A 21682-nucleotide genomic window follows, 5' to 3' on the forward strand; every position below is an offset into this window, starting at 1 on the left:
AGATGATTCAACATCAAACAAAAAAGAGTGAGATTTCTCAAGTGGCAGATGGTAAGCCTCCTTTCATTAATCATAATTTTAGATGAAAAGGTTTCTCTAAAAATAAATCGCCAACTAGCTGTTTTCAGATCAATGCTTGTCAAGGCCCCTTCATCATCTGTTTTCTGTTTGTAAATGATCGGTAATTAATAGCTGGACGGTCAGCCCAAGGTCTGTGGCATGATGATACGAACATTGATATAAAGTGGTAATTTAAGGGTTAATCAAAGTTAGCTACTTAAAATCTGTATAAATGACAATATTCAGATATGTTTTTAAAGTTTCCTTGGACAGATGAGAGTCACTGTTGTCACAGTTGTTGGTTCACTGTGTGTCATTTATGGCAAGTCTACAAATCTGACACGCTTTTGACCAGTAGTGGCGATGATTAATTGCTACACGTCCGTGCAGCAGTATTAAAGCAGAAGTGAGTGATCCGGTCGTTTTCGCTAATGCTGCGTTCCAGGCAGGCTTTTGAAATCGTAAATTACAGCTTCAAGTCACAACTTACGACTTTGTAGCGTTCCAGGCAACCCACTCGTGTTTTTCCGACCTGTTTTACCGGTGAAAGTCACTATAACGGCCACTCGTAACTTCCGACCGGTGAACTCGTACCAGATCGAACTGGTACCACTTCACGGTCGGAAAAATACGAGTTTCCTTGAACGCACCATAACAGTCCTCGTCGCTACGTCACCACATTCACGGCGTTCCTTGGCTGCACACACAGCCCTGCATGCCGTTCTCTCTCCTCATTGGATAAAAACTGTAGGATACGATAAATGTTTTCTCTTCGGCTCAGAGCAGAGCAGAGTGACTGAGAGACCCGTGTTTCAGTCCAAACACTCTATGTAAGTGATTGCTGTCGGAAGATATAACTATTTAAGACTTATATTAACACAAATATATCACTCACTTCTGCTTTAAGTAATGTTGTATTTTGTGCTTATATTCTGACCCTTCTAAAGAATAGCAGAGATGAACTCTCTGCAGAGCTGTTTTCTTGTTGGAGTGGATGAAACTCTGAATGGTCATTTTCACTTTTGTGTTACAACTGTGTGGGAGAGGTGATAATAACTGAGGCCAGCCGGGTTACAGCTCTAATAAAACCTGCTATACATATTCACATGGCAATAACATGTATGAAGGGAAAACTATCTGTTCTTCAATTTGCTTGAAACATCTCTTTGAGATGATGCTATCATAATATATTAAAAACATCATCCTTTCTCATTTCTGACATGGTTTTTGAGATATTTTTGTCATTGATCATCGATCAGGAAGGATGGTCATCTTAAAAACAAGAGTTTCTGAGATCTTTTCCGTATACCAATGAAGAACTTTGGTATAGGTGCACAACAACATCATTGTCCTCAAACTAAATCAGGTGTTAAAACATAAAACATGCACTAAATGATGCATGTTGGCCAAATTCACAGCCAGAAAATATAGTTTAAAAAAAAAAAAAAAAAACTCAATAAGTAACTGTTAGGGATTCATTCAAAAGCCAGTCACTAAGTTTCAATTAAAAATGTTGCACTTTGTGTTGTTCATGTTTTACTCTGTTGTGAAGACTCTGGAAATGTAAACAAATATTTATCATTAATAATAATTAGTATAGTTTCTATTGTGAACGCCTGGATTGAAGTTACTTGACTGTACAATCCTGCCATTTGAATTTCAGTGGTGAGGTGTTCCGGATCTTTACAGACGATTTGAAGACTCAACACAATAATAAAGGGCTGTGAGGGTTGTAATTAGAGCTATTGCACCAAGCTCCCCCTCTCTCTCATTGGCTCTCACCATCTCTCTCTCTCTCTCTTCCCGTGATGCACTCACTCATCGGGGTCCCTGCTACTTTGTGTTGTCTTTATCCTACTCTCTCTCTCTCTCTCTCTCTCTCTCTCTCTGTGTGTCAGTGACTGGCTATGTGGAGGGAGGCAGCCTCAGAGGTGTCTATGACACCCTCCAGCACAGCCAAGGGCACCGCTTCACTGATGCTACACACTCTCCAAATATTCACAGTAGTTTGCCCTTTGGAAAGTGCCTGAGCTGCCACTGCAGAAAAAATTAACTATCCTATTTTTTTTTCCAAGGAAAGAAAAGTACAGGGTTGATCTGTGCTTTTACGCATGGAAGTTGGGATCAGCCTCATCATCTTTACGCATGGCTGTGGCGGCTCGTCTCCTCGGAAGATGCTGCCGGGCTTATGAGAGCGTGTCAGGGCGTCAAGAAGAGCGGGGTGACAAGTGAGCAACGATGCGGGGCACGGAGCTGCTGCTCGGTTACTTTCTGGTCAAAGTTATGGTGTGCGACGCGGAGGGCGAGCCGGGTCAGACCGTCGACGACTTCATGCTGGTGACCGGCTTCAACGACTCCAGGGAAGAGGAGATCGAGGTGACGGAGAGCCCGCACATGGAGGACAAGTGCCGCGGCTACTACGACGTCATGGGCCAGTGGGACCCGCCGTTCGTGTGCATGACGGGCAGCTACCTGTACTGCTGCGGCACCTGTGGCTTCCGCTTCTGCTGCGCGTTTAAAAGCTCCAGGCTGGACCAGACCACCTGTAAGAACTACGACACTCCGCCGTGGATGATGACGGGCAAACCGCCGCCGAAAGTGGACGTGGCGCTGGACACCGCGAAGGATAAAACAAACCTCATTGTGTACGTCATATGCGGGGTCGTGGCCATAATGGCACTGATTGGGATTTTCACCAAGCTGGGTTTGGAAAAGTCGCACCGGCCGCACAGGGAGAACATGTCAAGGTGGGTTTTTTTTTTCTCTCTCTCTCACTGACAGTTACTTTGCAGCATGACGATATACATTTCATCACAAAGCAACAAGTTTTTAATAAATAAACTCTGTTTAAAACAAAGTTCAGTAATGCATTATTAATATTTCCACTCTAGCACATTGGATAGGACAAAATGTTTCTGAGGGGAACATCAGTTTCCTCTCAGAAACATGTATAATGAAACTCATCCTGCCTGTCCTTGTCCACATTACTCCCAAAATGCATTGGTGATATTCACTGCACTGACCTTGACCTGCAGCTTGAGTGTGAAACTGACAATTGGAAATGATATGAAACAAGCTATAATTGTTAAATGTGTCCCTGCTCAAGTAGAAAGACAAGAAAAGAAAAAAGATTTTTAATCTTTTCAAATATTGCTCAAAGGAAGTTAAACATAGTCAGCACAAAAAATGTATAATTGCCACAATTAAAACAAAGTGCAAAAATGCCTCAATTTTTATTCTTTAAATCATTAACCATCTGCAAGCTGTATACAAACACACACCTGATTGGATGATCGGTGTATGTCAAACACACACTCACTCACATACTCTCCATCATTCTCAAACACACTTCACATACGCACACAAAGAGGCTTATTATGCTCTCGCGGCCCACTCAGTGGAGTGAAAAGTGTCTGCATTGAGGAGACGGTGTCATGTCCCTGTGCAGGCCAGCTCATACATAGTACTCATACACTCTCATTTGGAGAAGTTGGATTCTGAAGCAGCAGAGGATTTTTAATATAAGCAATATCCCTTGAATCTGCACTGACACCTGTGACAATAGCTAAGTACTAAATACCTGGGAGGTGCTGGGCTTTAAAACTCATATTGAAATAGTGGAGACTGTGAATAGCTGAACAATATGCAACTTAAAAGAAAAGAAATCTAAGAAAAGGTGTGTCAGTTCCACCAAAGCTTAACAATAGTGAACATTTTCAACTTCAGGTTTCAAATCAGGCACCTGGTGAGTTTGAGAATGTGATTTTAGAAAACAGTGACTTGACATGTCTGATATTCTGTGAGAGAAAGTCTTTTGTTTTTGATAACCTCACCTTCACACCGGTCAGTCACAGGTGTGGGTGCAGCACACCTGTGACTCTGACCACCAGCAGCCATGTCAGAGCTGCCTGGGTATAAACTTCAGAGCAGCTGTAATGAGGTGTGCTGCCGTGGCTCAGTCAGGTTATAGGCTCAATTATAACTAGTTCTAACAATGTGTTGTTGTTAGAGATGCAGTGTCATTTAAATGTGGGGGATAATGGCGGCCATTTTCAGACATTCCTCTGTGAAAGACGTACGTAATGTTGCACATCGTTGGTCACAAGAGCAGTGACGGTAATAGAGCTATAGAAAGAAGTTCAGACCTTGGGCTCTTTCTCAGCCCGCTAATCACGGGGATGAGGTGGGTGTGAATGTTGTGAAATGCTGTTGTGTGTGTTTCCAAAGTTATTCAGCCATTAGATAAGATGGGTATGTTAAAAGCTTATAGTTGTGAAGACAGTTGAGCCTTGTGTGGATCTTTGCCAAGGAGCTCCAGTTTGTGCACTGCCAACAGTCAACCATGTTCACCTGAACCACCTAGATTTAGCTTGGTGAAGATGCTCTTCTATAAAACACATGTACAGTCTGTCATTTAGAGGAACTTGGTGCAGTATAAAAACCTGTGGTGCGCTGCGCTGTCGGCCCGGCACGGGATCCACCGTCGCTCATCCTTCCCTTCCTGTTTCCAGGGCTCTTGCACATGTGATCCGCCACCCAGCTTCAGAGCATACGGACGACATCGGACTTGGCCAGCACTACGAGAACATACAGACCAGAGTGACGGTCAACAGTCTCCGTAAGTACAGCACTGTGACGTCAGCAGCACACAGCAAGCTACAAGCCGACACTGATACAGAGGGATTTATTTAAACGCCTTGTCTGTACCTCTATTTATTCTGCCGGTGCATATTCTCATTTGTCCAGGTCATAGTATTTCAAAGGAGGTTAAATCGAAAGCAACTGGACTTAGTTATTTGTCTAGGAAGACGTTTCACCTCTCATCCAATGAGAGAGATGAGAGAGAGATGAGAGGTGAAACGTCTTCCTAGACAAATAACTAAGTCCAGTTGCTTTCGATTTAACCTCCTTTGAATAAAAAAAAAAAAAAAAAAACTATTTATTCTGTTTCCAGTTTCTCCAATAAAACCTGAATCACACTCACACTTAATAATAAACTAAATATTGTCCTAAAATACAGTATATCTATCCTGAAATAACTCTGGAACCGGAAGTGGGGGACAGAAAAAATACAGATCCATCCAGAACGCTGCGGGCTGGTGAAGCAATTAGTCATGCCCTCAGCAATCACTTAACATACACACTAATTACCACCAGCAACCTACAGTAGCTAACAAGCTTTCTTTCTTAGCCAGCCAGTACTTATACACATTATATCGCACCCTTATTCTCTCAGTCATCAGCAGCGACACCTACACACACACACACACACACACCCACGTGGACACACACACACCGACAGAGCAGAGTTCTCATTAAAGTGAACCTGCTTACTGCCTTGACAGCTACAGTCAATTAAGATCTCTCTGCCTCTCTCACACATTTCACATTACAAAAAAAAAAAAAAAAGATTTTACAGTAAAGCAGCATTTTTGTGACTATAATATTCATTTATAATAAAAAATATATATATTTGGTAAGGTTTTATCTGACTAATCCATATTTAAAATAAAACTTGACAAGAAAAGTTCCCTGTCTGATACTGATTAAGTCTGATGTCAGGATGTATTTAGTGAAATACTTACACCTCACATACTGTAGAATAAAGGTTAGAAGTCAAGGAGTCATTTTGTGTCAGTGTTGCAGTCATGGTGGAAAAAGAACCACAAATGAAGCCAGCGGAGATAAAAACATGACAATTTTCCCTTCGTTCAGATGCTTCTCGGGACGTCTCATCTGCGGCAGATGCACATAAATATCAGGGATTATCTTGTGCTATCGATGGCCAGAAGTTTGCATGTTCTCGTCGCAGGTGCAGAGTGCAGCGGGTGATTCTGCTGATTAGTTTGGACGGGTTTCTTAATAAGTGAAAGCACCTGGTGTAATCTGTTGTTTGGGATGAAAACCAGCCTGGTTGTTGGCACTCGCAGTAAATTGATTACCTTATCTCATAGCCAGGCTTTGGCGATACAAATGTTTTAGCATGTTCAATAAGCGCTCCGTGTCGGTAATTAATCTCAATGGAAGCCAAGATGCCTCAGTGAATTATTCTTCAACTTCAGCTGCTGAGTCAAACACTCACTCCGCAAAGGTTTTTGATGCGAGAATTGTTGAAAATCACAAAGCACCAATGATTGAAAACCCTAAAATTCCCTCCAACAATAAGTCCTGATGAGCAAAATCTGATAACAATCCAGGGAATGTAGAGTTCATCTCTTGGTCTGAGAAACTAGAACTGTTTTACACATGCTGTAAAACTGTTGAACCGAATATGGTCTTTTAAAAATGGCTGACACAAGGTCCTTTCAAATTTGCATTTTAGTATCCTGTGATATTGACAAAAAAAAAGGATATTACTGAGAGAAAGAAATTCAGTCTGACCAAAAAACCAAAGTAACCTCAAAAACTGAGGGGTGTTCTATTTTAAGAGCAAGATATCTATCTTTCTTTTTTTTTTTTACTCAGTTAAAATCAGCTGAGGTGAGGTGTCAGCCCCGACATTGTAATAATTAATCATTCTAAAATCAGACCAGTCTCTTTCATACCTTGCCTCCTCACAGAATAATTATCAGTTCATTAAAAACCAGCCGACACATTTTGACAGGTTGGAGTGAATGAGGAGAAACATACAGTTACTTTAGAAGCTATATGTACAGTATCATACTTTTTGTACTTTGACATACAACAACATAATTTAACAATGCACTTAGGAAGCTATTTGCTAATTTTCTTACTGTATGGACACAGCAAGAAACTGGTACCAGTAACTGGTTTAAATTCCCATTTTCCTTGTCGCTCTTCCCTGGAGTGAATGAAAGAAAATGATCAATGATGTGAGATAATAGTCTGATATTGTTGTAAAACAAGTATAGACACTACACCTATTTAAAGGTTATGCCACGTAAAAAAAAAAGTGCAAGTCTTCTCCCCTCACCTGCCTCCTCCTTTGAGTCAGAAAATAACACCACAGCTGATGATAACTGCAGATCAAGTTTCAGTTTGAGTCTCTAATAATCTGGAAAATTACTACAAACAGGCGACTGTGAAAGAAAATGACAGTAACGAATGGCTGGACCTTCTGTTGCCCCAACGCTCACTCTACATACTGAGAGACCGGGACTTTGGCTCCATGTTTAACCTCGTCACTTGTTCTGTTGGACACAAACAGAATCAAAACTACAGTCTCTCTACAGTCAGTACGTTTACATGACACTTGAAAAAAACCGAAGTTGAGAACTCCGATTAAGACACCCAGATAATGCGATTGGAATTCGATTTTCTCCGTCATGTATACACCTTAGTCGGAGTATAACTGGATAATGCATGTGCGCATGCTCCACAACCGTAGAGACGGCACCAATTGGAGCAGAGAAGCCGCCCAAACCCGGCAAAGTAAAGAAAAAAACCCAACATCAGTCAATAGTCAATAGATTTCACTCAGCGCGACCAGCAAGAGGGTTTTTTTAAAAAAGAAAGAGAGAGAGAGAGAGAGGAAAAAGGAAGCCCGTATCCTATTCTCCGCGCATCCAGCCCAGACTGACGCGTCTGGTCGGGAACTGCAGTTGAGAATTTATTATTAAGCTTACTAAGTTGTTTATATTCAGTTTTTTTACGAGGTGACAGAAACGTCAACAGGACAGGGGGCGTATTAACCCGCTGAAATGACGGGTGACGGCGCATGAGGGGGCGAACCCCGTCATTTATTCGGTTTTCTCAGTTGCATGTAAATTGAGACAAGGACAGAAGTCCGACTTGACGCCAAAATCGAATTTTGAGCATAGCTCGATTAAGCTCTGCATGTAAACGTACTGAGTGACTGCAGTAATGTTAAGAAAATTACAAATACACAACATACCAGTTTGCCTACTTGTAAAGAAAACAACAAGCATGTTTTGCAGGGTGTATGTACGGATATTTGACTATTAAACAGTGGCAAAGCAGTCACCTCAACCATACAGTGTAGATGCTCAGGTGTATCACTGGGGTAAAAGCTTCATGTTAGAGAATTACTATTGTACGATGAATACCTGTGAGATGAGTGGTTGGGAGTAGCTTTCTCTTTCATTTTGTGACCTTGGACATGGAGATCCAGGGCGCGGTGTGCTGGGCTGGCTGCCGTATCTTAGGAGGAGGTTTGGGAATTATTCTGTGTAACTGAGCTGGAAACAGCAAAGGGACGGCTGTTGTTTTCTTGACAGCAATCTATTCAAGGGTACAAAGGGTGAGATGATTTTTTTTATTTTTTTTACTTTTTGGCTGCATGAATTTGTCCTGCACTCTGTCCTCTCCAGCTGTGCTTCCTAGCGGCAGGTGCGACCATTCCTCAGTTATAATAGTCACTGTAAATTACAGATACCCCCCCAACCCCTCCCCGCCCCTCCCCATCCCCCAGTTCTTCATCTGTTGCCTGTCAGAGATAACAAAAACCTATGAGCTCTCATTCTCCCCAAGACACCGGTTGTACAGATTTTGCGAGCTGGGTTTCTTTGGCCACCAGCACTATCATGCTCATGTCCTGCTGGCCATGTGCGTACATGGGGCAATTGTGAAGTGTGGCCTCTTTTTACTCCAGGCAGTCAGCCAGAGAGAACAAAGTCTCCGCTCACTGCCAACACTCCACTGGTGCATGACAGTCCATTTCCTCACTGCCAGATAGAAATGTATTTCAGCTGCATTACCGCTGACAGCAGCTGAGAAATCGCTACCAAATGTAGAAGTCTACCTATGGTTCTATTTTCCACCTGCCATATACTGCACTTTGAACTGTATACTGAAGCCTCAAAGCTTTAAGGAGATGATACAGAGGGCTTTAAAATACTTGGGTTGGAGGCATATAAGTTGTTTTGGTTTCACTAGTTTGTGAAATGAAAACTTGACTATATGGGAATGTTGTTTATCATATTAAGAACATTAGCCCAAACTATGTCAATTTACCCTTGTAAAAAATGTGAGGAAAGGTTCACCTGCTTTCCTTGTGGGGGAAAAAAAAGGAAAGTGACTGTTTTGTGAGTGATGGAGTAAGAAATAAAGCAGATTTCAGGTAAACATCCTGCCAGGTTGGATGGTGGATCTGGGTGGGTGGGGCTTGGGGGAGTGGCTGATGGCAGTGACATGACAAAGTTACAGAGACACGGGAACAAAACTTCAGAATCTACTTAAAGAGTTACCTTGACAGCTAGAAACCAAAGTTTTAACTTGTTATGAGTCAGAGTTATATCATTCGAGATGATCTAATCTGAACTGCTCTGAGGAGAAGATGAGCTGTTGGCTCTGTGATATGACACATAATATATGAGACAAGTTGTTCAATATGAATTTTCACTTGCTATCCAGAAAAGGTAGTACTTTGATTTTTGCAGTAAAGGGGATGTGCAACAGGTGTGTGATGCACCATATTAGATTTTTTTCTTACTAGCTTATCGTCAGATTGTATCAGGCCACTGGCATCAATACAGCTGATCTTCACTGTTCACCATCAGATATAATATTTCAGCGTCTTAAAACCTTTTGCCATTCTGAGGATATGACCGTTATATTTTAGGTAGCAGACTGTAAATATAACTGAGACCCTCATTTAAATGTGTTACCATTCATTATACATAGTTTAAAGGAGACATATCATACCCCCTTTCCACAAATTAAAATAGTTCCCAAGTGTCTTAAAGACATGTCTGTGACATGCTTTGGTCAAAATACCCCAAGGATCAGCCATCACAGCTCTTTTCATACTCTCAAAACAGCCCTGTTCAGAACGGCAGGTTTCAGTGCCTGTCCCTTTAAATGCAAATGAACCACAGCTTGCCCCGCCCCTTCTACCGGAGTGGTATTATGTAAATTCAAAACCTATAGTTACATCACTGGAAGACAACTGAGGGAACAGCTCATAAAACTACGTGGATTTCAGCCTAGGGAGCCTGCACATTACAGATTTTTTTGGTCAATTCTCACATTTTGGGAGCCGAAAGGCAAAACAAACACCCAAATATTAAAGAGCCTTCAAAAAAATATTCATAATCATGTTTAGTCCTCAGAGTCTTGGTGTCATTTTTCATCAGTGCTTTTGGTTTGAACCCCTGGTATAGAAAGTTGCTCAGTCATGTCTTTATCATTTGAGAAATACAGCCCAGGTTAAGTCTTTTATTTCAGTCGCAGGTGTTGAGAAACCCATCTACACTTTTATTTCCTCCCGCCTCGACTGCTGCAACTCCCCATATACCTGTCTAAGTCAGAAATCAATTCACAGCCTCTAGTTAGTTTGAAAATGCTGCAGCTGGGCTCTTAACTCAGTCCCAAAGAATGTGTTCACATCAGCCCAGGTTTTAGCATCCTTGCATTGTCTGCCCCGTTTATGTTAGGATTGATTTTAAAGTTCTCTTACTTACTTTTAAGGGCAGGCTTGCTCCATTCATTTCTGAGCCTTTACCCCCTCAGTGAACCAGTCTTGAGATCCTCTGGTAGTGCACTGCTGGACATTGCGAGGAAAACCAAAGGAGACAGGGCCTGTGCTGAGAATTAGAAACAACCTGTCAGAGGAGACCAGATTTGCAGAGTCATATCCCTATTATATTCCATCTCTTATGCCATATCTTTATAAAACAAAAGCTTTCAATGTGAGATTTTAATTTGAATTCCAATTTATATTAAAAAGAACCATTTCTTATTATAAAGTCTCTTAAAAAATGTAATTATTCCCAAAATTCACCATCTTATTTACAAGTGCATCGTTGTTAACACGCAAATAAAAGTTTGTACAAAGAGTATATTATTCTCAGCAAATAAATAACTAAGTTAAATGATTTGTCTCAATTTTTAAAAACAGATTTGACTGAATAATTTACACATACACTTAGGTAAAAAGTACTTCTCAAGCTCTGAATTAGTGATGTCGACATAGTTTTGGATGTTAAGCTTTTCAGAAGTCTTGACAGAAATGGCCAGATATTGACTTGAGGAGAATAGAATATTTTCATCAGTGACTTGAAAGTAGGCTGCCTGTAAATAAGAGCGCCCTTCTCCTTGTACCATTTATTTCAGGGCATACAGCTCCCAAAATACTCTCTTAAATCTTTTATGAGTTCCAGGGAGGTGTCTGTGTCTGGAGTGTTAACTCGCTTATTTCCCGCAACAACCATGGAGTCTTTAACCTTACAAGTCTCCAGAAGTGGCCTACTTTCTGCCGGCAGCTGACAAAAAAGCTGTGACTTTGACAACAGCACGAGCACAAATGAAAAACTCAGTCAAAATAAAGTCACAGACAGACATTAAAGAGGGAGATAGACAACCACCACGTACATCAGCATATCAGCACATCAGCTTAAATCGACTCTGGCGTCCTTTAAATAGAAAAAGTTGCACCAGATGTTAACAAAAGCACTGGCACCGTTTAATGCTTATTAACTGCAGAGAAATCTCTTAGCATCCTGTAGTAGACTGTAGCGTCTAAAGGACATGTGAGACACCGGAGATGTGCAGACAGCTTGAAAAATTAATGTTTTAGACAAATACTGGGATATAAAACAGTTTGATTAAACCTCTCTCTGTGTAAAGATAAATATTTATTTCCGTTGAAGGGAAAACCCTGACTTTGACCTTGACTGGCATCAGATAAGCACAACAGACAGGTAGGACTGTTCAGATGGTATAGCTTACAAAGTAGCTGCTGAGTGGCTCAGCGAAGGAGGACGTCCAAATAGTTTTCCACGGCTGGAGGAGCTCATCTGACAATAAAACACCATGGGACTAAATTTGATCAAAGTCTTTTCCTGTTTTTGTTTTTCACACAGTGCGTGTGTGTACTGTACCTTGGACTTCCTGGGAAACAATATTAATACTGTATTACTGTGGTTGAATGACTTTAAAAAAGGAGGCAGATTCTGTGCATCCTACGTATATGGAAGCAGAAGATCCCACCTGACTTTCAGCTTTTAAACAAGATCGCACTGAATGAGAGTGTGTGTGTGCCTGGCCCACTTGCAATGAAAGGTAGGAAACTGAAGCAGGTCAGCAAGCTCAGACAGCAACCATGAGGTAACACAGATACAGTAGACTGGATGCAGACGTTTGTTTTCAGGTCTTTGGGAGAATTTAATTATTTTAGTGACATAACGTAAAAAAAAAACTTTAGTATGACAGATCAGTATCATCAGCTCCGCAGCTCATGTCTAAAACCTAATGGACGAGCTTCATGGATCTCTGAAAGGATTTAATGGAGCTTCATGAACACCACTTCTCATGACTAAGATTAATAAGGTACATGTGAAAGTGTGGCACTGTCCTTCTTAACGACTAAAGTTTTTAATAAGGCTTTCTATAAAGCTGCATGGATAACACAGGAGCTTGTTATAAAGACACCGGTATAAAGTAAGGAGAACACAGTGGCTCCATCAATCTCTTGGCAACCTGAGGTGACCTCCAAAATCTGATCTTCCTCATTACGCCGCCCACCCATCGAGGTGTGGTGAAGTGAAAGGACCGTGGAAGCTGTCCTCTGCATCATTTCATGAGACAGCATTGATAATTTGAGACTTTCCAAATTAATTAGCACAGTAATAAAATTTCTTGCTGACCAGTGGGGAATAAGGGCCTAATTAACCCATTTTCTGTATTAACGATCTGTTTTTATCAGACACGTTCTGGAACAAGGACTAAAGGACCACCCCCACACATCGAAAAGTTTGTAAACTTTAACCATTAACAACGGCAGTGAGACCAGTGGCGAGGTCAGGGGGTTAAAACACCGACACTGAAGGGTCAATGGGTGGTTCTGCTGTCTTGGCCAGGCTTCCCTTGAAAAAGAGGTCATTGTGTCTCAACGGGACCGACCTGGTTAAAAAAAGGCAAAAATAAATAAATAAATAAAAATAATGAGTATGAAAATGATGTGCATCATATGCTACGGTATGGCCTAAACAGTTACTAAATCTTAATTAACCCAGTTATTACGGATGCGCGTGACGCTAACAGTTTTTTTTCCCCACTGATACTGATAACCGATAACTTCCTGCTTCTCATAACTGATGCCGATACCAATAAACCAATAACATTTTTGATAGTTTATACGTACACACCTAGGCTAAAGTGAGTAAAGATGAATTTAACATTACAGCTCTGCCTCTGACTTCACAAAATAATATACATCACTACTGCAATCACAACAAAAAGAAGAACAGTTATGACTCTTCAAAAATCAACAGACTGATAATGATAAATAGTCAGCAAAAAATGTTATTATCTGACTTTTCTGTACATTTTGCCGATAATTATTGGCCAATATCGGGCTGATAATTATCTGTACCGATAGTAATCGTGCATCCCTCCCAGTTATCACCTATGGGAGATCTTGAATCATTGGGTTAAAGAGCACTCTCCATCATCGTCATCAAAACACCAATAAGAGGATGTTTAAGCAGGATGCTGCTCAGTGTCAGGGAGCACTGACGCTGTTCTGATGGTATGTGGTGGCCCAACACTTTCAGACAACTCCTTTTAATTTGTCGTCCATGTATACATTATATAGGCTATACAGAGCACATGAAGCAGCGTTCACATGCTGCCCGTGGATAAATACGTTCCACTAACCTCCTCGTGGAGAAGACACTCTGAACATCTGTTGGCTCTGTCATGCCAGTAGGCAGGGGGCCAGTCTATTTGCTGTACACCCCTTAATTTACCAGATGTCTACTGTAGGATTAGCGCAGTTTTACAAAGAGCAGTCATGACTCTCCAGCTGGGTCCCCACAAAAAGCCTACTTAAAGGAGAGTGACACCACCAAGCTATAGAAACCGTTACTGTATACTCACATGCATCCATCAAGCTGAGGATTCAACCCTGAGTCACTTAGAGGAAACCAAGGCAGTTTAAATAAATAATAAAACAATATAATATATTTATAAATAATAGTATGAATAATATACACATACACATTTTACATTTTAGGGACTTTCTTACTTTAAAGTGTAACTTTTTCAGCCCAAAAATGTAAAAACAAAACAATACTGCAGTGTCTGACTTTGTGAAACTCTGCATTAATGAATTGTGTTTTCCCTCCTTCAGATAGCAGCCAGATGAACAACGTGGTCCAAACGTCAACTTTAATAACGCAGCCGTACCCGGCCGTGGGACAGATCACCAGCCCGTACGAACAACAGAAGCCTGTCAAGGATCTCAACAAGTACGCCACGCTCAAGGCTGTGGGTAAGAAGCTGTTTACACTGAGCCATAATGATGAGAACGTGGTCAGCATTTATCATTTGATCTAATTAGGTAGCTCATTACATCCTCTATAAATAAAACTTGCATAATTAATCAGGGTTTTTCCTCTGCGTCCAATGAGGAGGAGTGTCAGGGTTTAATTGAGTGAACTGGAAACAATAGAATCTGTAATCACGGCGACACGTTTGTAAATTTATGAGGCAGAAAATTCATCGGCAGTGATTTTTTAGATTCCTAGTAAAATGAAATATGGTTGATGTGTGTGATAAACACAACTCGGCTCCACAGAAAACATGTAATTAAAATTTCCTGCCAGCTGCAGTTGTTAGTAAATTCACTGTGAAAACCTCTCATAGTCTTTCACTCTTAACTCTTATCTGTTTCAGAAAGAGCGAGATTCTTGTGAAACTTGATTTCCACACCTCACGTGTTGATAAAAATGCCTTTTCTTTTCTTTAAATAGAGACCTTGCTGGTCTGCATCTCCATGACGCGCCTGCATGGCTGACAGAAATCCTTGTCAGTTAATCCATAGTCCATCAATGCCAACAGAGAGGGGAACTGAAAGTTTATTTATAGGCACAAGTTTGTTGTTCTTCTCCTGTGCTAATTTTGGAAAGTCTGCAGCCAGTCAGTTCCTGGACAAGCAGCAAGAAATCAGCAAATACCTAAATACTTCCAAGGAGCAAAGGGGCTGCTTTAGATTCTTGTTTTAAATCATGAAAAAAAGTTTAGTGTTTAAAGTCTATCTATCTATCTATCTATCTATCTATCTATCTATCTATCTATCTATCTATCTATCTATCTATCTATCTATCTATCTATCTATCTATCTATCTATCTATCTATCTATCTATCTATCTATAGCCTTCTCAGTATTTCTCAGCAGTATTCAAAGTTGAGTTGATTAATAATAATATTTTATTATTTCCCACTACCTTTCATGTATTAATTCTGTTTTGACAGACAGTGATCTGCTTGTTCTCCTAATGCTCCTCATGTGAGTGGATAAAAAAAATTATCCTAATAAATAAGATAAATGAGCAGCGTGAAAATCAAAGTGCAGTAGAAGTATTTGTGGATCAGTATTTGATGCTTCAGCGGAGTGAAACAGGAGTCTTTTTATAGGTTCTACTTGAATCAATTAGCTGTGTTTGACAGACCTGGCCAGAGAAGGGATGACAGCTATCAGGAATGTGTGTAGTATACTGTAGGTCCAGTCACATAAAAACAGCTCACTCTCTTTGTGATTCACTCGAGCAGCTGAAGCTCCACTGCTAATCCACTGAAGTGCCGTCAAACAAACTGATCATTAGGGAAAATAAAAATAGAGCAAATCTTAGCTAATGACACTGGGGACAGGAGACAATCAGGAGCAATCATAACACAAATGAGTCGGAACGTGGCGATGGGAAGCAGCTACACCGCACACTGTGAGTCATGTGAGCCTCCGCGGTCCAAATATACTGTACATGTTCATGTACTGGTGATGGAGCAGGTGACTCAAGTAGCTGCTGCTCATCGCCACATCACTTCTCTGTGTCCATGGAGCATGAAGAGTGATGGGGAGCACAGACGCAGGTGATCTGGGAGACATTTAATTAAAAAAAAGGCTGAAATAGTGTAAAATGACAAAGGCTAAGGCTGAAGTGTGCACTCGGGCTCAATTAGTGCTGAAGTGAACACTGTTTTCATACTGTCTCACCGATATAAAATGACACACCACGGTGACTATAAGTGGTGAGTTACAGCAGATCGAGTGTGACTCGACTAATGCCAAAAGACAAGATATGATATACTGTGCTGGTCTACTGGCACATGTCTCAGCCTCACTGAGTTGTACCAAAATATTTTCATATACAGGAATATCAACACATATTTAGCGGAGTGTAATTTATAAGAAAACACACATACACACACACACACGCTTTCTTAATTGAATTTTAACCTAATGCCTGACAGGAAGGCATAATGTGAAAATATTTGAATATTTGTGAAAAACTTATCAGTAACTTAGAAAACAATGTTTGTATTTTACAGTTCATTACCATTTATTAAAAATAATGAGCACCAGTTCACACTGAATAGCTATTGTGCTTCGGTAATTTCAATATTTACATTTCAATCACAGGTATGGACTGCAATTATCAGTGACATTTTAAAGCATATACAGTATATTCCAATTAAATTATGTTAAATTATGTCTTCTGTTCAACTTTTTAATTTACCGGTATAGTTTTTTTTTATTTAAAGCCAGTCAGTTTCAGTGATTTAAACAGCAAATGCGAAATATTTCTTGTTTGAGTCCACTGACCTGCAATGTCAGGTGCACACGGTGCATTCCTATTTTAATTAAACTGCTATAAAGATACCTGAAAATTATAGGTTAGATTACTTCAATCTTGAAAATGCAACAAAGAAAAACCCATCTCGTTTGTTTGTGTACAGCAGAGAAAGCTAACGACAGCTTCTACAGCAGCCGTCGGCAGGTGATGGAGATGACAACCAAGGGCAGCCTTCCCATGGAAGCTGTGGATATGGAGCCAGAGCCGAGCAATCCCTACAGCCCACCGAGACAGCTGTCTGCAAAGCAGAACGGACACAAGTACAAAAGCCCCAAGAGCCACAGCTCCTATTCGCTGTGCTACGGCTCCAGCTCTGCTGCCAGCCCCAGCGTGCTCAGGTCCTGGGACAGCAAGGAGACGCTGGGACTGCGACCAAACTACGGCCCAAAGAAACTCTGCATCGTAGAGAAGGAGCTGCACACCACCCGCTACGTGCTCCCACAACCGTACTTTGTCACCAACAGCAAGACAGAAGTGACAGTATGAGGGACTGTCTAAACACCAGGCTTAAAAAAGGAGTCTGCATTTAAGGAAGACAGTAACTGCTGACCGAATGTGCTTTTCCACAAAAGCAGCATAAACTCCTGTATGTGCAGATGTGCAGATGTGCATGTGATGGGCAGCATTTAAGATGCCACCTGAAGGCGAAGGTGTGCTGGAACAGGACTCGGTAGAAATCACCGTGGCCTCAGGGAGGCACGGCGGTGAATATATTGTCATCAATATTCATATAATCCAAGTGCTAAAACAAATCACAAAAGCTAAATAAATCATATATACCAGTGATGAGATGTGACACGTACAGGGGAGTTGTCAATATTCACTATCATCATATCAAAGGAACTGAAAATTAGAGCATCTCATGTAACTTTTATTAAATCGAGGGTGATAGAAGGAGAAAACTTTTCTTATTTACTGTATTTAACCGATGCTGAGTTGTTGGTGAGATGCTTTACTGGACAATTTATAGATGCTGTTTGGAAAAAGTTGGCACTAGTGGATACATGATGAGGAGCAGAATTGAACTATTCCAGTAAATGCAGTGTTATTCGCCTGCCTGCCCGAGGCTGATAGATAAAAAAAATATATTACCTGCATAAACTAAATCAGTCCTAATCCTTGTTGTTTTATTTATTTGATTTGAAATGAAAGATCCAGTAGTTTCCAGCGTGTTACACTGGTGTAACATAGTTGATGAGTAAGAAAACACAGTCTGGGGAGCTCACAGGGAATTTCATTAGGGAACTTCATAATCGTCTACAAATGACTCACACCCTGAGCTCACAGTATGAGCGCCCCCAAAAGAGGGAGTCTATTTGTATTGTTGTTAAAAGCCAGTGAATCATTCACAGTGTAGTTGGCCATGACCGTCACTAACATATGTAAGAACTTGTTTCATTTCAGACAGACTATGAAAAACATAAAATTGTTTAAAGCTTTTCAGGTTGTACAGTCATTCTGGGGACAAATCAAGAGTTTATATCAGTCAGTATTTCTGATAAATAGACAGCCGAGTCTGTGAACGCGTCGACTGTTGACTTAAATGACTATTAAGATCCATTTCAACCGTGTGGATAGTGTCACTGTAGATGTCTCATTTTGAGGGAAAAGCGCATTTGAACCAAGTCACTGCCAACAGACATGATACATGTTTCTATGATAACTAGGAGAAGTAGCTGCAGATTGTTGAACCAGTGTTGTATTGGTGTAATAGTGCCTCTCATCAGTACCAGCATGTGTGTGATGATTATCCTAGAGTATACTGTAGACGACGCCCCAGGATTAGGACAGTGATTGGTCTTATTCTTATAGCGATCCATTATGCCCCCCAACAAACGGCATTTTCGGCGAGAAGACGGTGGCTCACAGTTTGCATCAGTGTGTGTAATCTATTTTCAATCCCAAATCCCTCACATTTCATGAATGTACAGTATCTGGTCTGAACAGCCTAAATGCAAGTGGTGGAAAGTTGATAAATTGGTGGTGATAAGTTAATTAACTTTTGTCAGGATGAATGTAAAGATATTGTGACACAAGGTAAAGTTTTGTTTTGTTTTGTCTGTTGCTAAAGAAATAAATGGATCCTCTAAATACACCCAGACAAGGTGTTGGGTGATGATCCTATTATACGTACAACAATATTTACCTGTTGTTGTGGTTTAACGTTTGAAAAGCTTTGTCTGGAAGTGAGATGTTCCATGTCAGCTGGGAATTTAAACATTTTGGTAAACACCTTTTATCCCAGATTCCCAGCCAATAGTGATGGTGATGATGCTAATTCTGAGACCAAAACAGGACTCAAGGACACTGGAATTCATGCCACACTTGGCAAAATAAAAAACTTTTGAGTAAACCAGGGTTTTCAGGAGCAGCTGATCATTCGTCGCACTGATTTCCCAGCCAAGCAATATAAAAGGATGCTCACGCCTGCTTGCAACTCTTTGCTCATGCGGTTGATTATTTCAAGCTGCCAAGGACAGGGCTACACTCATAGCTGAGTGTGGGAAGTGGGAATTGCTAGTATGAAGGTGTATTCATGTCTCCTCAAGTCTAATTCTTACAAAAGGAAAAAAAACATATAACAAGGGCAGAAATCTTGCAGATTGTTGTCTTTGGGTAGCTGTTACAACTGTATGCACTATACTATATACGAAGTATGTATATCTGGTGCACCAAACTGTTCTTTCACAATATTAATAAACTGTTTCAGTGTTTATTTCACAGTTACATGAAATCTGTTCTTTAAACTATTCAAACACACCTGAGATTTGTTTTTGTTATTTATGCAAACAATATATACAATATTGTCACCTGTCACTTTTTGTGAATATGAGTTGTCTTACTGAAACCACTATAAATAAGCTACAGAACACCATATTTACACACAAAGACCTAGTGTAATAATAATGTGTATAATAGGTGACGTGTGCATTGCAGCATCCAGCAATGAGAAGGCAGCAGTGATGTATACTTGGCTAATGTTAAGGAAAGCCCCTATTATTGCAGGTCTGGCTTATTATCAATGCTGGCTCAGTATCTCATAATCCTTCTGCTCTAATGAATGTCATAATGTGTCTGTCATTTGTGTACCTTATATTTTTATTTTGGATTTAAGAGCTCTTGTTAAATATATTTACAACCTCCAAGTTTGACAGTTTACATCCTCTATTTATGCTTGAAGATTACTGAGCTGAGCAATGTTTCCATCTGTTGTTTGTGCCATAAAAATATATAATCCCCATGTTGCCAGAGATCTGCAAAAACCTTGAATCTCTACAATGTCAATTTTGTCAACTGAATTATATGAAATTACAGTTAAACCAGTGATTCAGTTTCATTGTGATATTTTTAAATAGTTTGTGTGCAGTCTGGAAAAATCCAAGGTTCATGAAACATTTTTATGATGTGGAAAACCTTTTACTGTGAAGCCAACTGTTCCAACTTATTTCCATGTGTTAGATATACTAGCCCACCTTGATCAATGAAATGGTTATTGGCACCACTGCAGCTTTGAGCATTTTGTCACTAGTTTATTCGACTAACTTATCCTTGGGGGCTAATAATAATAATAAGACCATGCACATAATTACACAACAAAGAAACTCATTTCAAGAGGTAAGTTTTCTGTAACATTATTTTGGTGCTTAATAGAGCTGCTTTGTTCTATTTCATTTTAAAACATTATTGATTGATGATGATTCTAGCTGGTTCTACTGGCTGCCCCCTCGACATCACACCACATGGTATCATAATAACATGCCAGAGGACCTCCCCTATATAACATGGGACATGGGACTCTGTTTTAGTGTGATCCATTAAAAAAAGTGACGTGTCATTAAAACTGTCTCTATTAAAATTATTTTTAATAACTGTCTCAATGCCAGACTTTTTTTTAGAGCCACATCCTTTTTAAGAAAAAAAAAAAATTCCATGACACTTACGATTATATAACTTGACCCAGATGATTTGGTGCTTTTAATTCCTATAAAACCACATGTCTCAGTAGGTAATTTATTTATATGATGCAGGGTGACAATTTTGTGAATGTTGTTTTTAGCAGCAACAAGGATGCAACACTTTCACACTCCAGCAGTGTCATGTTGCTGTTAAGCTGCATATTTAGAGAACAGCCTTGATGTTGAGTGTTAATTATAGTTACTGTTTATGAAAAAAAGAGCTTACTTTGCCATTTTAGAACAAATATAATATTCATTGTAATATTTAATATTTATATAAACATATACTACATACACATGCAGGGATGTCAGACTTCATGCTTGTATATAATTGAGAGTCTATTTAGTTCGGTCATTCTCATATCACAGTATTTAAAAAATGTATAAGTAAATCTTTCTGAGCTGAAATGACAGTCTAAAGATCTGGATCAAGTAAAGAAGTAAAAAAAAAACCTACACAACAGCTCAATTGTACAGGTTGTTATAGTACACTAACACAATGACAATAGCTGAATACCACCTCACATTCACACTCATTCAGTCCAAGCACCAGAAGCTACACATATTGATTTCCTCATTATGGTCTGACTTTACAGACAGACCACCGAGAGGTATTTGTTGAAGGGGCTGCCACTCTGATTTGAAACGCTCAATACGTGCTCATCTGTCAAGGCCTGGATAAATAAAGGAGCTGGATCGATTTGCTGAAGCGCTAATGCCTTGTGGAGTTAGTTAAAATAACTTGAAGGTTTGCCTCTTGATAAGTGGACTGCATGATAAAAGAACAACAGCAGCAGAACAGCACCATAACAATAAAATAGACCAGACAATAAAAGAAGGGAGAATTTAGTATTTGCTGTCTGGAACATCAGAATATCACTTGTCTTGAATTTCAAAATGATTATCACAGACTCATTTTTGCAGCCAAACAAAAACTTATTCATGCACCTTTGTACTTGCTTCAGTCCACGTTGGACCTGTTACTGCAGAGATCACTCCTGCTTCCTGAACTTCTGTTTTAACATACCTCTGGGAGCACTGTCATTTTCTTGAAAACGCCAGGAGACATTCTTGTTAATTAGCAAACGATGTTTCCGACTGCCAGGGTGG

General features: G+C 40.2%; 2 protein-coding genes across 2 annotated transcripts in view; one reads left to right on the forward strand and one right to left on the reverse strand.

Annotated features, from left to right (window-relative positions):
- mrtfbb (myocardin related transcription factor Bb) overlaps positions 1 to 8256 on the reverse strand; it is a gene marked incomplete at its 3' end in the record, with an annotated part of 47438 nt that extends 39182 nt beyond the window's left edge. Inside the window, exons 1-2 of the mRNA XM_083976989.1 lie at positions 8088 to 8256; positions 4503 to 4637 (exon numbers count right to left, since the gene is read on the reverse strand). The remainder of the gene's footprint in view (positions 1 to 4502; positions 4638 to 8087) is intronic.
- On the forward strand, positions 2293 to 17102 carry shisa9b (shisa family member 9b; the record flags this gene model as incomplete). Its single annotated transcript, XM_083977356.1, has 4 exons — positions 2293 to 2807; positions 4572 to 4678; positions 14114 to 14254; positions 16720 to 17102. The coding sequence occupies exons 1-4, from the start codon at positions 2299 to 2301 to the stop codon at positions 17100 to 17102; spliced, it is 1140 nt and encodes a 379-aa protein (XP_083833482.1). The 5' UTR covers positions 2293 to 2298.
- Positions 17103 to 21682: the final 4580 nt, after the last annotated feature.

Source organism: Trachurus trachurus (genome assembly GCF_905171665.1).
Source record: "Trachurus trachurus genome assembly, chromosome: 8".
Classification (NCBI taxonomy): Eukaryota; Metazoa; Chordata; class Actinopteri; order Carangiformes; family Carangidae; genus Trachurus; species Trachurus trachurus.